The sequence below is a fragment of the Hordeum vulgare genome, chromosome 3H (genome assembly GCF_904849725.1).
Source record: "Hordeum vulgare subsp. vulgare chromosome 3H, MorexV3_pseudomolecules_assembly, whole genome shotgun sequence".
Lineage (NCBI taxonomy): Eukaryota > Viridiplantae > Streptophyta > Magnoliopsida > Poales > Poaceae > Hordeum > Hordeum vulgare.
This window is the reverse complement of record NC_058520.1, coordinates 287,440,551-287,459,528: the sequence shown is the minus strand read 5'-3', so window position 1 is coordinate 287,459,528 and position 18,978 is coordinate 287,440,551. Positions and strand designations below refer to the sequence as shown.

The 18,978-nt window shown below is 47.4% G+C and overlaps 1 protein-coding gene across 16 annotated transcripts in view; it reads left to right on the top strand.

Moving 5' to 3' along the window:
* The first annotated feature begins 2,667 nt into the window (after positions 1-2,667).
* The window catches only part of LOC123443666 (piezo-type mechanosensitive ion channel homolog), a 49,919-nt gene continuing 33,608 nt past the window's right edge, over positions 2,668-18,978 (top strand). For 7 of the 16 annotated variants that reach the window (XM_045120160.1, XM_045120151.1, XM_045120155.1 and 4 more), the window contains exons 1-10: positions 2,670-2,913; positions 3,413-3,493; positions 7,917-8,076; positions 8,208-8,353; positions 8,667-8,823; positions 8,933-9,119; positions 14,959-15,074; positions 16,589-16,673; positions 17,535-17,750; positions 17,823-18,000. In XM_045120160.1, coding sequence (XP_044976095.1) covers positions 2,853-2,913; positions 3,413-3,493; positions 7,917-8,076; positions 8,208-8,353; positions 8,667-8,823; positions 8,933-9,119; positions 14,959-15,074; positions 16,589-16,673; positions 17,535-17,750; positions 17,823-18,000 — 1,387 coding nt within the window. In that variant the 5' untranslated portion in view covers positions 2,670-2,852. Of the gene's footprint in view, positions 2,914-3,412; positions 3,494-7,916; positions 8,077-8,207; positions 8,354-8,666; positions 8,824-8,932; positions 9,120-14,958; positions 15,075-15,876; positions 15,968-16,046; positions 16,129-16,588; positions 16,674-17,534; positions 17,751-17,822; positions 18,001-18,978 lie in introns of those variants that run through there. The other 9 variants (XM_045120150.1, XR_006630764.1, XR_006630765.1 and 6 more) reach the window with 7 other exon arrangements.

Below are 18,978 nucleotides of genomic sequence, written 5' to 3'. Positions count from 1 at the left end.
GGAGCTGAGAGGAGATATGATCAAGTCACGAACTGGCTGGACTCCTACCAAGGTCCCACTAGCCCAATATGGTGTCCATACTTCAAGGTGAGCAATGCACTATATAGGTCATTGCTTCATATGCTAGGATTGTTCAAGGTGAGCACTGACACAATCTTGTATTACCATTTCAGGATTGCATTGGGGCAATAGATGGTACTCATGTCACTGCGAGAGTGCCTAGGTCACAAGGTGCAACATTTAGGGGGAGGAAGCACTACACAAGCCAGAATGTGCTTGCTGATGTTGACTTTGATACGAAGTTCACATACGTGCTGGCTGGCTGGGAAGGGTCAGCACATGATGCTAACATACCGAGTGACAACATGAGTCGTCCTCCTGTCATCAACATACCTAATGGCAAGTTCTACCTAGGAGATGCTGGCTATGCATGTCGCCCAAGTGTTCTTTCACCCTTTAGGAAAACCAGGTACCATCTTAGCGAGTTCTCTTGTAGGAACTACCCTCTGAGTCCACAAGATCTGTTCAGGCTCAGACACTCCAGTCTTAGAGTAACCATCGAGAGGGCATTCAAAGCTCTGAAGAAGAGGTTCAAGATCCTGGATCAAAAGCCATTCCACCCTTACCCCATCCAGGTTAAGCTTTGTTTTTGCAGGTTGCATTCTACATAACCCGATCCTGTAGTGGGGTTTTGATGAACTGGTGCATGAAGAGGAAGATGTGACGTTTGACGATCTTGACCTTGTTGTCCATGGTGTGGAGACATTTGACGACGAAGCCTGGAAGACCAAAATGCTGGAGTGGGCACAAGAAATGTGGGATAACAGAGGCTAGACAAGGATCTAAAGAAGAAGAATAAGAACAAGAGCAACAAAAGAAGAGTAAGCAGCAACAACAAATGAAGAGGAAGCAGCAGCAACAACAGAGGAAGAGGAACAACATCGGCATGAGAAGAGGTAAGACGACGAGGAAGAGGATGGATTATGAACTTTCCCATTCAACCAATAGGCTCTTAATAATGTGTAATGTTGTTTTATAGTAGCTAGGATGAACCATAATTTGTTTCGTAGCTACGAGTGATACTCTTAAGATCATGTGTGGTAATGTCATCACTAGTGAGAACTGGTGAGAGCACCTAATGTAGGTTGCAACCAAACAACATGTCCTATGTGCGTCTAATGCAACACGATCAACCAAACAGTGGGTCAAAATTAGTTCTCTCATGTAGCTAACCTATATGCGAGCAACCAATCAATGTGCAGATGGTGGTTTTGATGCTGTTTTCCCTCAACCACTACATGTGAGAAGTCTATGCGAACACCCAAAATCGATGCGGGCAACCAAACATGCCTTATAAGGGGTGTGCTAGAGTTGCTCTAAGAGAAACTCTAGCACACCTCGTATTCCGCGGAACTGAAAACACGGTTTATAGTTCACGCAAGAGGGTCTGTACGCGCTCAAAATAGCCGCGGTAGAACATAATTCGTAACTCAAACTGTATATTTAAAAAAACTAGTTTCACGCGAAAAATTAACGCATAGATCATTCATACAAAGCGACAGATCATTCCTACATACCATATATTTTTTGCATACAAAAGCTAGGAGGACGCTACCCTAGCCTAAAACTAGCGAAAACTGAGCTCATCGGGTGGAGTAGCTAACCTAATCGAGCTCGTCGAAGCTCAATCCTCGTTGTCGGAGGTGAGGTAAACGCAAATCTTCTCCTGGTCCATCTTCTCGCGGTGTCACTTATCCTCTTTCTCGTCGAACTGGATGGCCTTTGCGAGCCCCTATTCGTAGAATATGACGTCGATTTCCTCCTCCCTCCGACGACGCTTCACCTCCTCTTCCTCTCCTCACACACTACGCGCGAGAATGGCGGCTAAAATCGCGTCCATCTTCGCCTGTGGGAGGAATTCCTCCGGCCCGACGACGCCACGATCCCGCCGCTCCGGCTTTGCCTCGGTCCCCGGTCCCTCTTGACCGCGCGTACCGGGAGGAACCCGTCTTGCTCCTTTTTCACAAGGGTGAGCGAGGAGCGCGAGCTCGACGTCGCGGAGGAGCTGCATGTGCGAGAGAAGAGGCGCCCCCGTGCGCGGTCATACTCCTCCGTCTCGCAGCGGAGGAGTGACAACAGCGACAAGAGGCCTTGGTTGGTGTAGCGATGCGCGGCCCGCTTTCGCGCGGCGTTGGATGCCACGCACCGCTTTTGCTCTGGGTTGTCCCCACCGCCGCGGTCCGCCAATCAACTACCATGCCACATTTTGAGGAGGAGAGGGGAGATTGAACTCGCTGGTGGCGAGAAATTCATAGAGGAATATGAGGTTCGTGGTGTGGTGTGGATAAAGTTTCGTCCCGTATCCAAGCTGCCAACCCGAAGATATACTACATGGAGGGACGCTTTGCGGTCCACTATAATTTTTTATGGGCCGAACAACTATACAAATTCTGATCTGACTTAACAAAAATCAATTTCGTATAATTACCGACATTTTATTTGGACCGTTTTACGGGGTCTCATGGAGTTGCTCTAACCAGCAGAAAACATACCATGCAAAAAAAAAAAAAAACCCTAGCAGAAAACAACAGGGCCAAAGTCACACTCCTATGGTCAACGCTGGGATGGAGCACGGGAAGCGCGCACACACCGGGGTCCAGGTACCACAAAAGGGCAAATAAAAACCGAAGAAGAGAAAGAAAATAAACCCACCTAGTAAGATCCCCTCGCCACCCTAATCGTCGTAAAATCCTAATCTCTCTCCCCGCGCGCAAGATTGGGTTCGCGGGATGCTGACGGCATCGGACTAGTCGGACAGAAAGGAGAGGAGAGGCCGCCGCTGCCGTCTCGAGATGGCGTGGCGAACAGGTGGGTGCGCCGGCCGCTGTCTGCTGCCGCTGCTCCTCCTGACAGGTGCGGCTCCTCCTCCCCTGCCGATCCGAGCCCTTTTGAAATGCGGATTAGCATAAAATTTGACATTGCCACTTCATACGGCGTCTATTGGCCAATCGGGAGATTGGCAAAAAAGAAAAGAAAAAAGAAACAGTAAATTTCCAGTGCAAGATGGATTCGTTCTTATTTATGCCACTCGTCTCTTGTTGGGGTCTTGTTATACTTATTGCTTATATTGATAGCTTCTATTTGTGAAGGCAAACAAAGTTATATGTTCTGGAATCAAGTGCCCACACTTTTGGTTTGAAGACTCAGTTGTTGGAATTTGTCATGATAGTTTAATCTAGAAACATAAGGCTTGCTTATGGATTGCTAGGTAGCCGAGTGATTGGTATGCTTTGTTTTGGTTTGGAAACACACCTATTTCTGGATGTTTGGATACAATAACTACTTAAAACCTTTTTTTGAGCCTAACATGGATTTTTTGATCTAACGCTTCAATGCCTACCCATTTTTGCAGCTTCTTTACTTGATTGGAGCTTGATTTCTCTTGTTAATATGGTTATCTTCTTCGCCATCCGCTTTGTTGCTCCAAGGAGAGGTGTGCCAGCTTTTTTTCCCGTTAGCTAAGTATTGTCAATGTATCTCTTTGGAGCTAAACTACACTTTGTTTGAATCCATATGCTGTTTGAAGAACTAATCTACAGTACCTCAACATAAAAGTTAAATAGTCCTTTTCTTACAACCAATCTACAGCACTGTGAACTCGTGCTGTTAAGAACTTAACTTAACATTCATTCGTTAACTTTACCATTAGTGTCTTCCTATGCTATTTAATTTGCTGTGGATAGTTTGTATTGTGGTATTTAGGTGTTTCTATAAAAATGCATTTGCAAAGCGTAAGAACAACTTCATTTTTTCTTATTGACGTGAGACTAGTATTCCTCGTACCAAATAAATTCTCTTTCATATGGCTAGTAATGCGGTGTACCCTGTCCTTGATTTGTTCTTTGAAAACGTCAACTTTACACGCCAAAATCTATTTTCTCCGATCAATTATAAAACCAGACAACACATAACTATTAGGCGGCTGATGAGGTATTCCGGCGGCGCAGCAGGAGATGCCTCTTTGGAGGATCTGCAGCGCCGATCATTGTTGCCATCGATGTGTGTGTTGAAGGGAACAGGCTAGAGAAAGAGGCAGAGGAGAGCACATGGACTACTTAGATTAGAGCAGATAGACGGCTTAGATCGGGTTGGCATGCTAGGGTTCCATAATTTGCTGTACCTGATTAGTTATGTTGCGGAAGGAGAGGAGGAGTATGATGCACACTGTATTCCTAGACCCTGAATCCTCCACTGTCGCTCCTCCTCTAGTGTGACCTTCTAGCCTTGCTGCTCACCTTCTTCGGGTGACCTCTCACCATTCTGCTCTTCTTCCTCTTGGTTCTATGTAGTCCAACCTTTCACAGCCCTGCTAGCAACTCTTTGGTTCAGAAAACGTAAGCATGCATTGGCAAGCTAGATGATAGGCAGTGGCAAAACACAATATGTGGATCCTAGCACTAAAAGACAGCGCCATGTCTGCCAGTTCCATATGCTTCATCTTCTATCTCACCATCTTGTTACCATCCTATCTTCATGTCTGCCGTCACCAGAGACTCACCACTGAGCCCCTTTACCCATGAAGGATATTTTCACCACAACCCTCCTATGCTATTGTGACAAATTTGCCGCGTTACTACCCCGCCCTCAAAGGCAATGACAAATATCTTAACAGAGCAACTTAGTTTCATTGCATAGCCCATGTGGCAAATATGTAGTGCAGGAGACTTGGGCTGCAAGGAAGGAAATCTAGACTAATACCACTATGTAAAGAGACCTAGACCCATACTAATACTCCTTAACGCCGCCCCTCAGATGCAAAGTGTATGCAATAGCATAGCTTTTGCAAAAGTATAACACTAGAAACAAAAATAATGAAACTCCAAAATCCGCGTCTTGATAGTGTCGTTGTAGAATGGAATCTTCAAAAACCTGTCGAGTCAATCCAAAGAGGGATAAAGAGAAGATGACTCATTAGAGGAAGACAATGCATCAGGAGTGTTAAAGCTTCATGCACTAGCCAACACAACCAAAGGTCCGAACTGATGGAAAGGGCTAGGCAATCCACATATACACTTCAACACCACCTCTCACGTGTGACGTGGAAAGTCACACATGAATAGACTCAGCGGTATTGCTCAAGAGGCCGCTGTCAAGAATCACCGACCATCGAGGGAGAGAAACGATGCCCGTCGACAAACATTGTAATTGCTCTTTTTTTTAGATTATATTTTGAATGACGTAAATTTGGTCAAAAGAACATGCAAGGCTGGTCGTCAAGCTCGTGGAAGAAGCCCACGCAAGGAGGCGCTAAGGAGGCCTAGGCGTTGCAGAGAAGGCGACGACTGTGGCGGTGAGGGCAGCTAATGGAGCTCTGAGACTGGACAGGTAGGCCGTGACGCGGGTGGATCACAGTGGCTTGGTGGGAGATGGCGGTGCTGCAAGGGGCGGTAGAGTAACAAGATCGGTATAGGCGGCTCGATCCAGGAGGCAACTCACGGTGCAACTGTTGGTGGCGTCCTTGAGGAGGCAGACATGCTAGACGTGCACGTCGAGCATAGGGGCATGCACGATGCCACTTGGAAGCTGAAGTAGTGCTAGATGGGAAGGAACCAGAGCATCCTGATGCTGTCGTTGGCAGTTGTGGACTAAAGGGAGATACTGTGGTGATGTCACGTGTCTGAGTGGCACCTGGCTCTCGTTTGGAGACGGCGGTATAGACGACGACGAGCTGAGAGATCAAACTAGAGTCTGAGGACGCGGACAAGATTGGATGTGGCGGCTGCACCGCGGCCTCGGAGGCGTGGTAGGCGAGCAACCTTCAATCTGGATGAGGCACGCGAGGCATCCTAGCTTGGCCCTATAGATGGATGCTGACCAGGGCAGGCGCGTGACGAGGACGTGTCGGCAAGGGAGATCACGCGTGCGGGGTGTGTGGGTGATGGAGAGCTGCCGTGCAGGACGGCGGGGACGGGCCGAAGAAGTCGCAGAGCATGGCGGGAGATTAGTTGACGGGGACGATGAGAACCGGTCACGAGCCTTGCATGAGAGCAGTGAGGGTGTGCACTGTTTCTTGGAGCTGCCTACGCGTGATGCAGCAGGTCGACTAGTAGGCCTTCGAGATGCGGAGCAACTGGCTGGGGAATCCTGGTGCAAGGCGGTCACACTGAGCGTTCGGGTTTACCTGAAATTTCGGGTCGGGTTTATCGTTTTTTTCCAATTCAGGTTTTCAGATCTCATACCCAAAATTTCATTGAAATAACCTAAACCCGACAATTCGGGTGTCCGGAAATTCAGGTTTGGGTTCGGGTTTGCAAGATTTACCCAAACAGAGCGCCACAGGGGATATGTGGGGAAGCCGATGTGGAACTTGTCTGCAACGAGCATGATGGCCAGCGCTATGGGCTGCGTGAGGAAGCTGGAGGAGTCGCCTGTGGCTAGCACTGTGGCGTCTGAGCCAGTGAGGGTGGCGCCGTGGCGGGCTGTGCAGAGATACAAGGAGGAGGTCGAGGGCAGCCAGATCGGCGGCTAGGGCAAGAGTGGCGGCCGTCAGTCCAAGGCGCGAGATGCAAGCCGCGCATGAGATGAGATATGTGAGTTATGCGTGCGTGTGAGACGAGATGCAAGGATTGAGAGCGACGCGTGCGTGCGAGACGAGAGACAGGAGAGGCTAGCTAGCCAGATCAAGTCAAAGATATTTTGTGAGATGGATTGGGACGTGGATCGATTCACCCATGAGTGCGTGTAACTGTGTACCGTGTACGTGAGTTCTTATTTTAGCAGGAGTGTACGTGAGTTAGTGGACGCCTAGATGTCCATACTATTGGACTTGGGCCAGGAGTTAGAATTCTTTATTGGGCCGTTGTGCTGAGTCCTTACGACAGTGGTTTGGGACTTAGTTATTACTGATGGTAATTGACAGTGGTGGTGTTGTGACAGGGAGAGGGAACATGACCCATTGTAGCTCATCTCCACCTGCAGGTCATGGTCTTCATCAACCTTGCCTTCTCTTGGGCCATAATGGAGGCCAACCTGTCTGGGCATCTTCATCAAGTGTCACTAACCATTGTTTGCCTTTGCAACCATAATATCTTCATGATGACTTTTGTAGGGCCTGCTACTACTTGGGCTGTTGCTACTTTGTGCCTCTTTTGGGGGCTATTGCTGGTGGTCTGCTTGTGTTTTGCTTCTGCAATGGTCTTGCTGTGGCAGAGAATTTGGTGAGCTATGCCTGCTGTTTTTGTGAAGGCCGAGGAGCTGATGCATGCTTCACGTCTTTTCTATCTAGAATCATTCCTTCTGTTGCATTCACTAAGTTCCGTTGCTATTCATGTATGGCGCAAGTCCACAACCTTTTTGTCCATCAACCTTTGCTTCTGGCTCCAGTCTTTTTCCCTGTTCGTGGGACCTCTTTTGGCATGGTTCGATTGTAGAAGTCATCATGACGCCATTGCCCTCTTTTCTCTGAGTTTGTTGGCGCATGCCTCTCTCTCTCTCTCTCTCTCTCTCTCTCCTTGACACTTCTTCTAGATTGGTGCTATCAAGACTCAGATTTCGGATGTTTACCTGACATATGCTTTCCACTGGGGAGGGGGCGGAGTGTATTAAGGTACTATTAGTTCCTAGTCTCCGGTAGATTGACTTGTGGTCATAATCTCATTGTTTGTACTATATTTTTGCCTCCTTGGGCTCTCATCTCTACCACTCCTTCCGGTCCGAATTATTTGATGCAGTGACATTGTATAGCGGCTGCGTCAACTAATTCGGATCGGAGGGAGTACTGAATTCAAAGATGATACTGAGTCTGGTTGCAACTTTCACATGAGAAACTGCTTTCTTTGTGTATTCTCTATAATCTACATCTACATTATTTATTTCTGCACATCTTAGATGACTAATGTTCTATCCTTATCTGGAAGGATTTCACAATTGGAGGCTGTACATATTATACTGGTGTACAATTATTTACTCAGCAGTTGCCATTTTAGCTCAAGTTACGTTTCATATAATATGGGGAATTGAGGGAAAGGGATGGATTGTGGCTTATTCTTGGTGGGCGAAGCTGGTTGGTTTTGCAAGGTATTTAAATGAGTCCATTTGTTGCATTGACTTTTGTTGTGTTCATGTTCATGTATATGCGTACAACTGTCTCTATATGCCTCCTATGTAGGCAATATCTGGATTGCACTTAATCATGACAGTTGATGCAGGGACCAGCCTTGGGAATCACCATCTGTTATCTATTTTCTTATCGTACAGCTATCTGCTGTTGTCCTTTCTTTGGTTGAAGTCTTTGGAAGCAGGATCCATCAAGATTCATGTTGGCTCAACTTCTCCTTTGACATTGAGCAAATAGGTCAGCATGTGGTGTACTGTGCAATCGATTCAGACTAGCCTAAATAAATGATAGTAATTTTCCTAGACTGTAATAGGAGATTTCAAACTGTTTTGTGAAATACATTCATTCATACCACTAGGAAATGATGTTACTTCACTTGCTATTTAAATATGTTTTTCTTGCAATGTTTTAGTCAATATATGCCTGTTTAGAAAGGATGCAGCCAAGCTGTTTTTCTTACCATAGGTCGGTACTGAAGAACTGTAGAAACGTTAGTTCAGCACTTACCATTGTCTACTGTCTAATGGATAAATGCATTTTCTGTGTGCAGGTTATCATTTTCGGGTTGCATGCTGCTTGTTGCTGCCTGCTGTCCAATTAATTGTCAGTATCAGTCACCCTTCTTGGATTTCGTTGCCATTCTTTGTATTTAGCTGCATCGGTCTAGTGGATTGGTCGTTAACGAGCAACTTTCTTGGTCTTTTCCGGTAAGCTCCATCTTCACTTTTTCTTCTTTGCTGCGAATAATTAGTTTATTATATTGAGATTGCACATTTGTTGATAATTGTTAAACTGTGTTTGCAATTCATTCTGAAGGTGGTGGAGGCTACTTGAGATATATTCGGTCTTCAGCATTCTTCTGCTTTATATCTACCAACTGCGTGTCAAGTTTCCCTATGTCGTGGTAGCATTTGCTGACTTTATTGGTCTATTCAAAGTTTCTTCAAAATCAGAATGGCCTGAGCTGTCCGCCGGTATTTCTCTTCTGGTTTATTACTTCATGGTAAGCAGCTAAGAATCTCAAATATAATATACTAGGCACACACAGTGATGATATTTTCAATCCATATGGTATAAACCATGATATGTTGTTGGCAGTGATACTGATCATCTTTGTTTTTTATTTGCTCGTTCTTGATGCTTGAAGGTTACTTGCTTAGTATCCCTCATGTCGTGTGTAGAATTCCAGAGAATGACACTGTACCAAATTCTTGGAGAGGCTGTAAAATAGCAAACCCGTGCCACTGTTGCCAATTCAGGCTTTATTCAAAAATATGTGTAAAAACAATTTGAAAAATATTTCTTCTTATTTATTCTACATCCAGTAGTCTAAATAGTAAAAGAAATAAATAACTCTGAAGTAAGAGACTAGTGATTTACATACATTGACATAGCTTAAAGCCATAACAGGAATGCCATCTTCTTTAAATTATTCTAACACATGTTTAATTTGATTAGAATGAAGTGTTGTTGCTTGTCAACATGCACATGTTTAAAGTATATATGTGGATTGCCTAGCCCTTTCATAAGTTCGGGATTTTGGTTGGCTAGTGCATGAAGTTTAACATGGTATCAGAGCCTAAGGTCTTCAGTTCAAGTCTTGGCTTTCGCAATTCATCCAAAAATTGATGTTGCCCGTTTGTGTCCAAGCATAGGCCTCTTGAGCCATACCTCTAAGTCTATTCACTTGTTGACTTCCCGCGTCACACGTGAGAGGGGGTTGTTGAAGTGTATATGTGGATTGCCTAGCGTCACCGCTCGTACGTTCCTCTGGCAAAGGCTGCAGCCGCGGCAGATCCTAGGCCGACCGAGTCTCCCTCCCTTGCTATTGCACCTGCCAACCCGCCAGCTGGATCTCGCTCATTGGCGCCTGCTCACCCCCCCTCCTGCTGTCGGACCCGCTGAGACCCAGTCTTGCGTGTTGCCGTGCGCGCAGGGGGACAACCATGCTAGCCTGAGCCACCAACGTCCAATCCTCGGGCGTCTGGGGATCAGGACGGCCTGTCGCTAACGAGGTCCCAGATTCACCTCTGGCGTAGCCCCTCGTCTGCGCGCCTACCCGTCGACCTGTGCCTAATGGATCACGGCCTTAGAATCATTAACTATAACGTCCACGTCCTCAACGCCCGCGCCAGACGCACTGCCATCCGCTCGCTCGTTGTAACCTCGGGCGCCTCGATAGCTTGCTTTCAAGAAACTAAAATGGATTTTATTTACTCGTCGACTGTCCTCGAGATGCTGGGCTTGGAATTTGACAAGTATGTCTACCTCCCTGCGAGCGGCACCCGTGGCGGGATTTTGTTGGCATGGAAGAGCAGGGACGTGACGACCACGGACCCGATGTTCACCACCAACACTCTCTCTGCTGGTTGCGACTCCGGCGGTGCTAGCGACCATGGCTCATCTGTGGAGACTTCAACCTCATATAACACGACGAGGATAAAAACAACGGCAACCTAAACAGACGCATGATGGGAAGATTTCGCCAGCGTGCCCTGGTGGCTGACCATTGTCTACGGACCGCAAGCTAACAATGACAAGATCGCGTTCCTACAGGAAATCCGCGACGTCCGAGACGCTTGCACTAGACCGTGGCTCATCTGTGGAGACTTCAACCTCATATACCACGATGAGGATAAAAACAACGACAACCTAAACAGACGCATGATGGGCAGATTTCGCCGTGTGCTTAATGACCTAGCGCTCAAAGAGGTTTACCTCAATTGTCGGTGTTATACTTGGTCGAACGATCCTGCCCACCCTGGTCCACCTTGATCGGGTGATGTGCTCCACGGATTGGGAGGAGCTTCATGGTGAATGCCACTTGCGTTGCTTGGCCTCGGTTGTCTCCGGTCACTCCCCTCTCATGCTCGACTGCTCGCCGATGACAACGGCACACCGTCGTTTCCACTTCGAGGAGTACTGGACATGCCTTGCTGGCTACCAGGAAGTCGTCGCGTGCGCGTGGAACTCAGTGGAGGAGACGGACCCGTTTCGGCGTTTCATGCGACGCATGCAGGTAACCGCGCGCAAGCTCACCAGCTGGAGCACGCGCTCAGTTGGCAACGTGCGCGACCAGCTCGCCATCTCGCGTGAGCTGCTCCTCCTCTTTGACGCCGCGCAGGAACACAGGATGCTCTCGCCCCATGAGGACTGGCTTCATCGCCAAGTCAAGCTCTCCTACTTGGGCCTTGCTTCCCTCGAGCGTACAATCGCCCGACAACGTGCGCGCACATAACGTTCCTCAAGGATGGCGACGCGAACACGTCGTTCTACCACCGACAGTGCACTTATCGCAAGCAGAAGAACATGATTCATTGCCTCACTGTAGACGGCGTTCCGTTCTTTGACCCTGGGGACATGGCTGCAGCGACCTTTGCGCACTTCGATAACCTGCTTGGGACGGACGTTACCCGCGATTGCACCATCGACCTATAGTAGCTCATCCAACCCTCAATCCTAGACGACCTCGACACGCCTTTCGGTGAGGAGATTTGGCAAGCAATCAAACGCTTGCCGTCACGCAAGGTGCCATGCCCCGATGGCTTCACCATGGAGTTCCTCCAGTCTTGCTGGCCCATCATCAAGCCGGACCTCCTTTGGGTCTTCGAGCAAGTGTACGCGCTGCGTGGACGAGGTTTCAGCTGCCTCAACCAGGCGTTGATCACGCTACTCCCCAAACGCGCCGACGCGAGCTGCCTCGGCGACTACATGCCCATAAGTTTCATCCACATCGTCGCCAAGATCATCGCAAAGGTGTTGTCACTCCGCCTTGCACCCAAGCTCAACAAACTTGTCAGCAACGTCCAGAACACCTTCATCCCCGGCCGAAGCCTCCACGATAACTTTGTCCTGGTATGCCAATCCGCGTGGCTTCTGCACCAACTTGGTGCCCCTCGCGTGCTGCTCAAGCTTGACTTGGCGCGTGCCTTCGACTCTGTCTCGTGGCCATTCATCTTTGAAGTTTTGCGGCGCCACGGCTTTGGCAACCGCTTCCTGGATTGGATCGCCCTCCTCTTGTCATTGGCAAACACCAGGGTCCTCTTGAACGACACCCCTGGACCCACGATCTGGCACCGATGTGGACTGCACCAAGGAGATCCCGTATCCTCGCAGCTCTTTGTCTTGGCTGTTGACATGCTAGGCCGGCTTTTCCGCCACGCAGTCAAGCTACGAGTGTTGCAGCGGCTCCACCCTCGCCGCGCCATTCCGGTGATTTCGCTATACGCCGATGATGTGATCCTACTCTGCCACCCCTCGCCTGGAGATATCACGGCGGTGAAGGAAATCCTGTGCCTCTTTGGGCGAGCCTCCGGCCTGCACGTGAACTTCCAGAAGAGTGTTGCAGCCCTGATCCGCTGTGCCTCTGAGGCACAGTTTAAAAAACCGAACCAGAAATCAAATCGGAAAGGTTATTGGTTCAGGTTTTTACCGGTCGGACCGCTGGTTCACCGGTTCGATTGTCGATTTTTTAAGCAAAAAATTAATAAATGTTGAGTAATATATGTGTTAATGTAGTGTGAAACAATGGTCAAATAAAATTATTTTCATGTAGTGAACAACAAAGTACCATAGCCGAGTTGGTTATAGGGCTGTGGGGATCGAATCCCACTTCTCCCAATTTCTATTAAAATATTTTCTTGGTTTTTCCGGTTTACTGACCTGGTTTTTTCACTGGTTTTCCAGAAAACCGTCCGGTTCGACCGGCTTTCTCCGGTCCGATTGCAAAACGGTCTTATTAGCTTAAAAACCTGATGAGGCTGCCGGTTCCGGTTTTTTCCGGTCCCATCGCTGGTTCGGTTCGGCTTTTTAAACTAGGCTCTGAGGAGGCGGCCCATGTCGTCCAACTCCTCGGATGCCCCATTGTTGACTTTCCTATCACTTACCTTGTTATCCCGCTCACGCTTCATCGTCCTACTGCCGCCCAGCTTCAGCCTGTCGCCGACAAGGTCGCCGGGAAGTTACCCTCCTGGAAGGCATGGCTCATGAACAAGGCTGTCCGCTTGGCTTTTGTCAAGGCCGTCCTGACCTCAATCCCCATCCACCAGCTCCTTGTACTCGCACCGCCCAAAAAGACCCTAAAGCTCCTGGAGAAGATTGAGCAATGCTTCTTATGGGCTGGACGTGTTGAGGCCAATGGTGGCAGCTGCCACGTCAAATGGCGGCGCGTCTGACGCCCGATCCCACTTGGTGGCCTTGGCGTACATGACCTCGAGCACACTGGACTCGCCCTACGCACGCGCTGGCTATGGCTCAGCCGAGTCGATGATGAGAGGGCCTGGAGCGGCCTGGACCTACAGTTCTCGCGTGAGGAGCGCGCATTATTCTTCGCGTCCACTACCACGCCGATCGGCAATGGGCATCGCCCCTTGTTCTGGGAGGACCGATGGATCAACGGCCGCGCTGTTTCTGAGATTGCACCTCTCCTGTACGCCTGCATTCCCAAACGGCGCCGCAATTCTAGAACGGCTGCTAATGGCCTACATGGGCACCGATGGGCGTCCAACATCCACGACACCATTGGCCTCCCTGAGAAGGTGAATACCAATGCCTTTGGCACATGATTACCCAAACCACCCTCAGCGACGAGCCGGACAGCGTGCGTTGGAAGTGGACCACGAACGGTGTGTACACGGCCAAATCCGCTTACCTGTCCACCTTCCATGGCTCCACCCATTGTCAAGCCTGGAGGCTAACCTGGAAGTGTTGGGCGCCACCACGGGTGCGCTTCTTTCATTGGCTTGCCAACCTTGACCGCTGCTGGACTGCCGACCACCTCGAGCGCCGCAACCTGCCGCACCCACAACGATGCCCGCTCCGTGACCAGGCGCCGGAGACTATACAACACCTGGTCCTCGCGTGCCCCTTTGCCCGACAAGTGTACGCAATCCTATCTTGGTTGCGCCTCCCATGTTTGATGCCAGACAACGACGCCGCTCTCCATGATTGGTGGCGCTATGCAAGGCAGAGCACCCCCAAGCCCATGCATAAGGGCCTCGCGTCCACTTCCCTGCTCGTCCCATGGATGATTTGGAAGCATCGAAACGACTGCGTCTTCGAGGGCACGTGCCCTTCCATCACTACCGCGATCGCCAAGATTAAGGATGAGGCTGTTCTTTGGGCCAAAGCCGGAGCTTTGGGCCTCCGCGTTCTCTTGCCGCAGACCTGGGATGTGCACTAATACCCCTGTAATTACACTGTAATTTGCCTCCTAGGAGGATTGTACCAAGCCCTCTCTTTAATACAATGAAACACAAAAGTCTTTTGCGTTTTCTCGAAAAAAAGCCCTTTCCATAAGTTCATACTTTTGGCTGTCAGTTGTTTGGTTAGCATCACTCTCTCCACCTTCTCTTCTTATCCCTGCACGCAAATCCCTACCTGATCTCTTTTTTCCCGTTTCCAACTCGCTGCTCTTGTGATGGCCTGGGGCGACGCCCTGTTGCTACGGCTAATTGACGCTCCAGACGCCCAAAGCTCCAAGGCAGACGCCTTCCGCTGTAGCCTGAGCGCCTAAGTGATGCCTTAAAAACCATGGAACGAACAAAGCAAAGTGAAGTGATATGTGATAGAATATACTACTCCCTCCGTCCCATAATATATGAGCGTTTTTGACATTACACTAGTGTCAAAAAAGCTGTGAGTACCTCTGTACATTTTATTACGAAGGGAATGTAACATTAGAAACTTTGCGCTAGTCCTCTTAATTAAGAATCAGTTACAGTCTACCAGCGCTTAATTAAGAATAAGTTACGCTCTACCATCACTTTTCATGGCTTTTGGCTTTTCACATGTCAGTAGTCAAAAGATCTTTGCCTTCTAATGCTCTATTTCTCTCATTGTAGCTATCATCATTCAAGCAAGACATACAAGAAATGGATAGTCTAATGTCTCTAGAAAACGACAGCTTAACAGAGGACCTTCTCCCTTCTAGGAATGCATTTTTGGTTCGTCAATCTCGGTATGGATTTTTTTTTTGTGCATTAAAAAAAGTTGAATTATCCACTTTTTATTTCCTGAACTGCGGAACTTGCTGGATATTTTATATTTTGTAATTAGGGAAATTAGTTCACTAACACCACAGATGGGGAAATTAGAGAAACAACACCATAAAGGAGCTCAGTTACTAAATGACACTGCGATCAGAGTTTATTATGGTAAATGACACTTCATAAAGGAAGTACTCTGTTGTAAGTTTCCCAAAAATAAAATAAATACACCTGCCCATTTCTTCCCTCATCAACCCCTGTCTCCAGTACTAGCAGCCACTGCTGCTCATTCAGCCAGCATTGCCACTGCTTCGTCTAATTTGTGTCCCGGCAGTCTTCTTCCTTGCCGCCGTCATAGCTTCTCCAAGATCTCTGAAAGACTAGGAGGACATAAACTTTTGCGACGTTATTTTCTGCATTAAACAGTTATTGTGATGATATCTGGTAGTTGAGCCCATCTGCTCCAGTATTTCTTTAGTCTCATCTGTTTGTGGTGTGCATGTACTTTTGGTCCCTCTGTTTTGCTTACAGGCTCTACTCACTCCGCTTGATCTGTCTCCCCTTTAAAGTGATCTTTACTTCTCAGTTTTGCTCGCTGTGATTGCTTTGCTGGAGCATAAGTGTGCAGATTGTTCACATAAGATGCTGAGTACCAATAATGTATTACAAACTATCGGTTTTGGGTTTAGATATCTGCTAACTAAACCGAAAACCCATGTTGCCTAAATCTGTCCAGAAAAAAATTACCACTCGTTCTGGCAGGTTTGTCGAGCTTGTGAAACAAGTGTTTGGAGCATCCTGTATTTGAAGTACACTGAGAATGGATGGCGAACAAGATCAAGAGAAGCAAGATTGATTAAGTTGGGTTAGACACTAACAATTCCATTCTTATGTGTCCTTCAGTCCTGAACAAGCAGAACATAACATAGATATCTACTTCATAGAGGCATCTGAGGTTATGACGTAGACTGCCCATGTCATGGGAGAGGAGGGCGCAAAATCGTCTCTCCATGATTTTCAGATTGGGTGGTTTTTTCATCCTGCTGCTACCTCTTCTGTTTCGTCCCTTTTCCTCTCCTAGCTAGATAGTGCACCCATTTATTTCTACTGGCCATGTCTTACCTTATTGGCAGGCTTAATAAACAAAATGCAATTAGTGCCAAAAATGTAGCAATGACATTGAAGAAATTTTAATCACCAAAAGGGGAAACTAATGCCCCTGTACTATGTCATACATGTCCAAGTCAGCAGCTTTTGTAGGTGTTCAAACTACTCTCATGTTGGAAATATAAGTTTGTAACTTACATAATTTTCTCTTTTAATTGTGCTTCCTTCATTTTTATGGTCAATATACTTGTAGCCATACACATTCTCAATGTATTAAATGGTAGTATGTTCTTGCCAAGCTGGTTTCTAACCATCCCTATTTATCTAGATTTACCGTTTTATACTGTATTTTCTTGCTAAAGAACTTTCTCTACTTCAGAACTGGCAGAAGGCATGCTAATGTATTACTAGGAGGTTCAGTTTTCAGAACATTTAGTATCAACTTCTTCACTTATGGCTTTCCGGTATTCTTCTCCATGTTTTTTTTCCTCGTTCAGTCCATACCTTTTCTTTTGCATATTAATTGCAGTTCTCACTCTTATATTTGTGGGGGGTATGCAATTCCTCGTCCCACAGAAATGTGCAGAATAACATTGCCTGTGTTTCTACTAGGGCAAGAGCATGATTCATCCATGCTGCTATTAGCATGAGATAATATCCGTGCACCGTTGTCGCGGATAGTGGTCACGAGCTTTCTCACGCTAAGCACATGTACAGTGCAGCTGCCTGGAGATGACTTGGCAAAATAAACCTTTTTTCTGGTGCCATTTAGGGTCTCATGGCTGCTTGATTGGGCACTGGTGCTTAGCAAGTGCTTTATGCATATAACTAGCACCAAATAATAGATATGAAAATATCTAAGAACATACAAAGAAGCATCGAATTGATGAACGCTTACATAAGTGCGTGATATATACTCTCTCTTAAGCATCCACATATACGCATTCATAAATTTCAAATATTGTTCAACAAGCATAATCCAATAAATCAACAGTAGACTTAGTTGTGGCTTACTAACCACTCTAATATCACTTGCATGAGACAGGTGTAAATTTCTTTTGAGGTAGTAGGTCATGCAGGATATAGGCTCAACTTTGCCTACTACTTAGGCCAAAACAGAATAACGAGCAGTTTATCAAATGATAGTACTCTTGGATGCAGTTATGGATATCCTTTCCAGTTATATTCTGACTTCCGTTTCTGAATTCAAGCAATTGTCTTTCGTTCGATGTCTGAGAGAAACTGAAAGAACATCTTATTTGAGATTACATATTATATAAGCATTTCCCATCAAATAAATGAAAAACAATTGATGACCATTGCAGGTTTTGCTTCTTGCCCTTTCCTTATGGAGTTTCAAATTCACTAGTATTTGCGCTTTTGGTCTCCTTGCATACGTTGGATACATTTTATATGCTTTCCCTTCCTTGTTCCAAATGCATCGGTTGAATGGGTCACTCCTAGTGTTTATCCTGTTTTGGGCAGTAAGCACATATGTCTTCAATGTGGCATTCACATTCTTCAACAAAAGATTTCAGAAGGTATCAGACTTAGCTATCCAAGTTCTATTGATTATTGAAGTTCGCGAAAATTTATTTTTGTCAATTTTGCAGGATACCGTGATATGGGAGACTATTGGCCTATGGCATTATTCTATTCCTGGACTATTTCTACTCGCACAATTCTGCCTTGGTGTTTTTGTAGCACTATGTAATCTTGTAAACAATTCTGTTTTTCATTACCTTACCTTTGAGGATGGGCCATCGTCTAGTGATGATCACCTTATTGATGGTAAGTGAATTTGTCACTGTTAACATTTTCAGTTTACTTTTCCTTGCTGTCTGGTTGTCAATTGAGTAAAATTCTATTCTCCACGAGATAATATGTCTTAAATTGATGAAATGATTGGATATGCATGATGCATATTGTTGACATGGCAATGATGAGCACTCGAAAGTAACTGCCACATCACACTGAAAAAGAAACCGTGATATCAAAGTATATATGTATCTTCTATTTTTGGTAAATAATAAAGACTAGAATGAAATCCTGGCTGATTTCTGGACTAGCCAAAACTACACCTGCTGGTTGAGCCCATGTCTCCTTGGTAAATAATTCTCTAGATGACTATTGGGGTATATCGTTCGACCCTCTCCCACAGTTCGGAGTTTTGGTTGCGCTGGCTAGTGCATGAAGCTTAACATGGTATCATGGCCTAAGGTATTGAGTTCAAGTCATGGCTTTTGCAATTTATCCAAAAATTGTTGCTACCCCCTCGGTTTCCATGTATAGGCCTCTTGAGAAACAACAAACTGGTGACACCCCTCCCCTCCCGTGTCGCTCCCGCGAGCGACCCGAAGGGGAAACCCTAGCCGCCGACATAGCTCGCTTCGTCCCCTCCCTTCCTCCCCTCATAGTTGCCGACTCGCGCGGACGGGCGAAGTCCTGTCTACGTCGTTGGTGGCAGGGCCTCGCCTCCCCTTCCCGATGGCGGCTGGCATGGGCTGGTGAGATCATGCGGCGACACTGTGTTGGCGGAGGGCGTGGCGGCGGCGGGGCCGATGCTTGACAACGGTGTGAAGGGCTCCCCGTGGTGGGGGTCTGCGCGTGGAGCGCCTGGAGACGTGGCCGCGGCCACGGGCGGATGGCGTCTTCCCAACGGCGAGTGGTTGGTGCCGATGCGGGGGTGCGCCACCCTTGACTGCATGGGGGGCAGGTTGGCGTTGCGCGTGGAGCGTGCTCCCGGGGCCTCCCCGTTGGTCCTTGGAG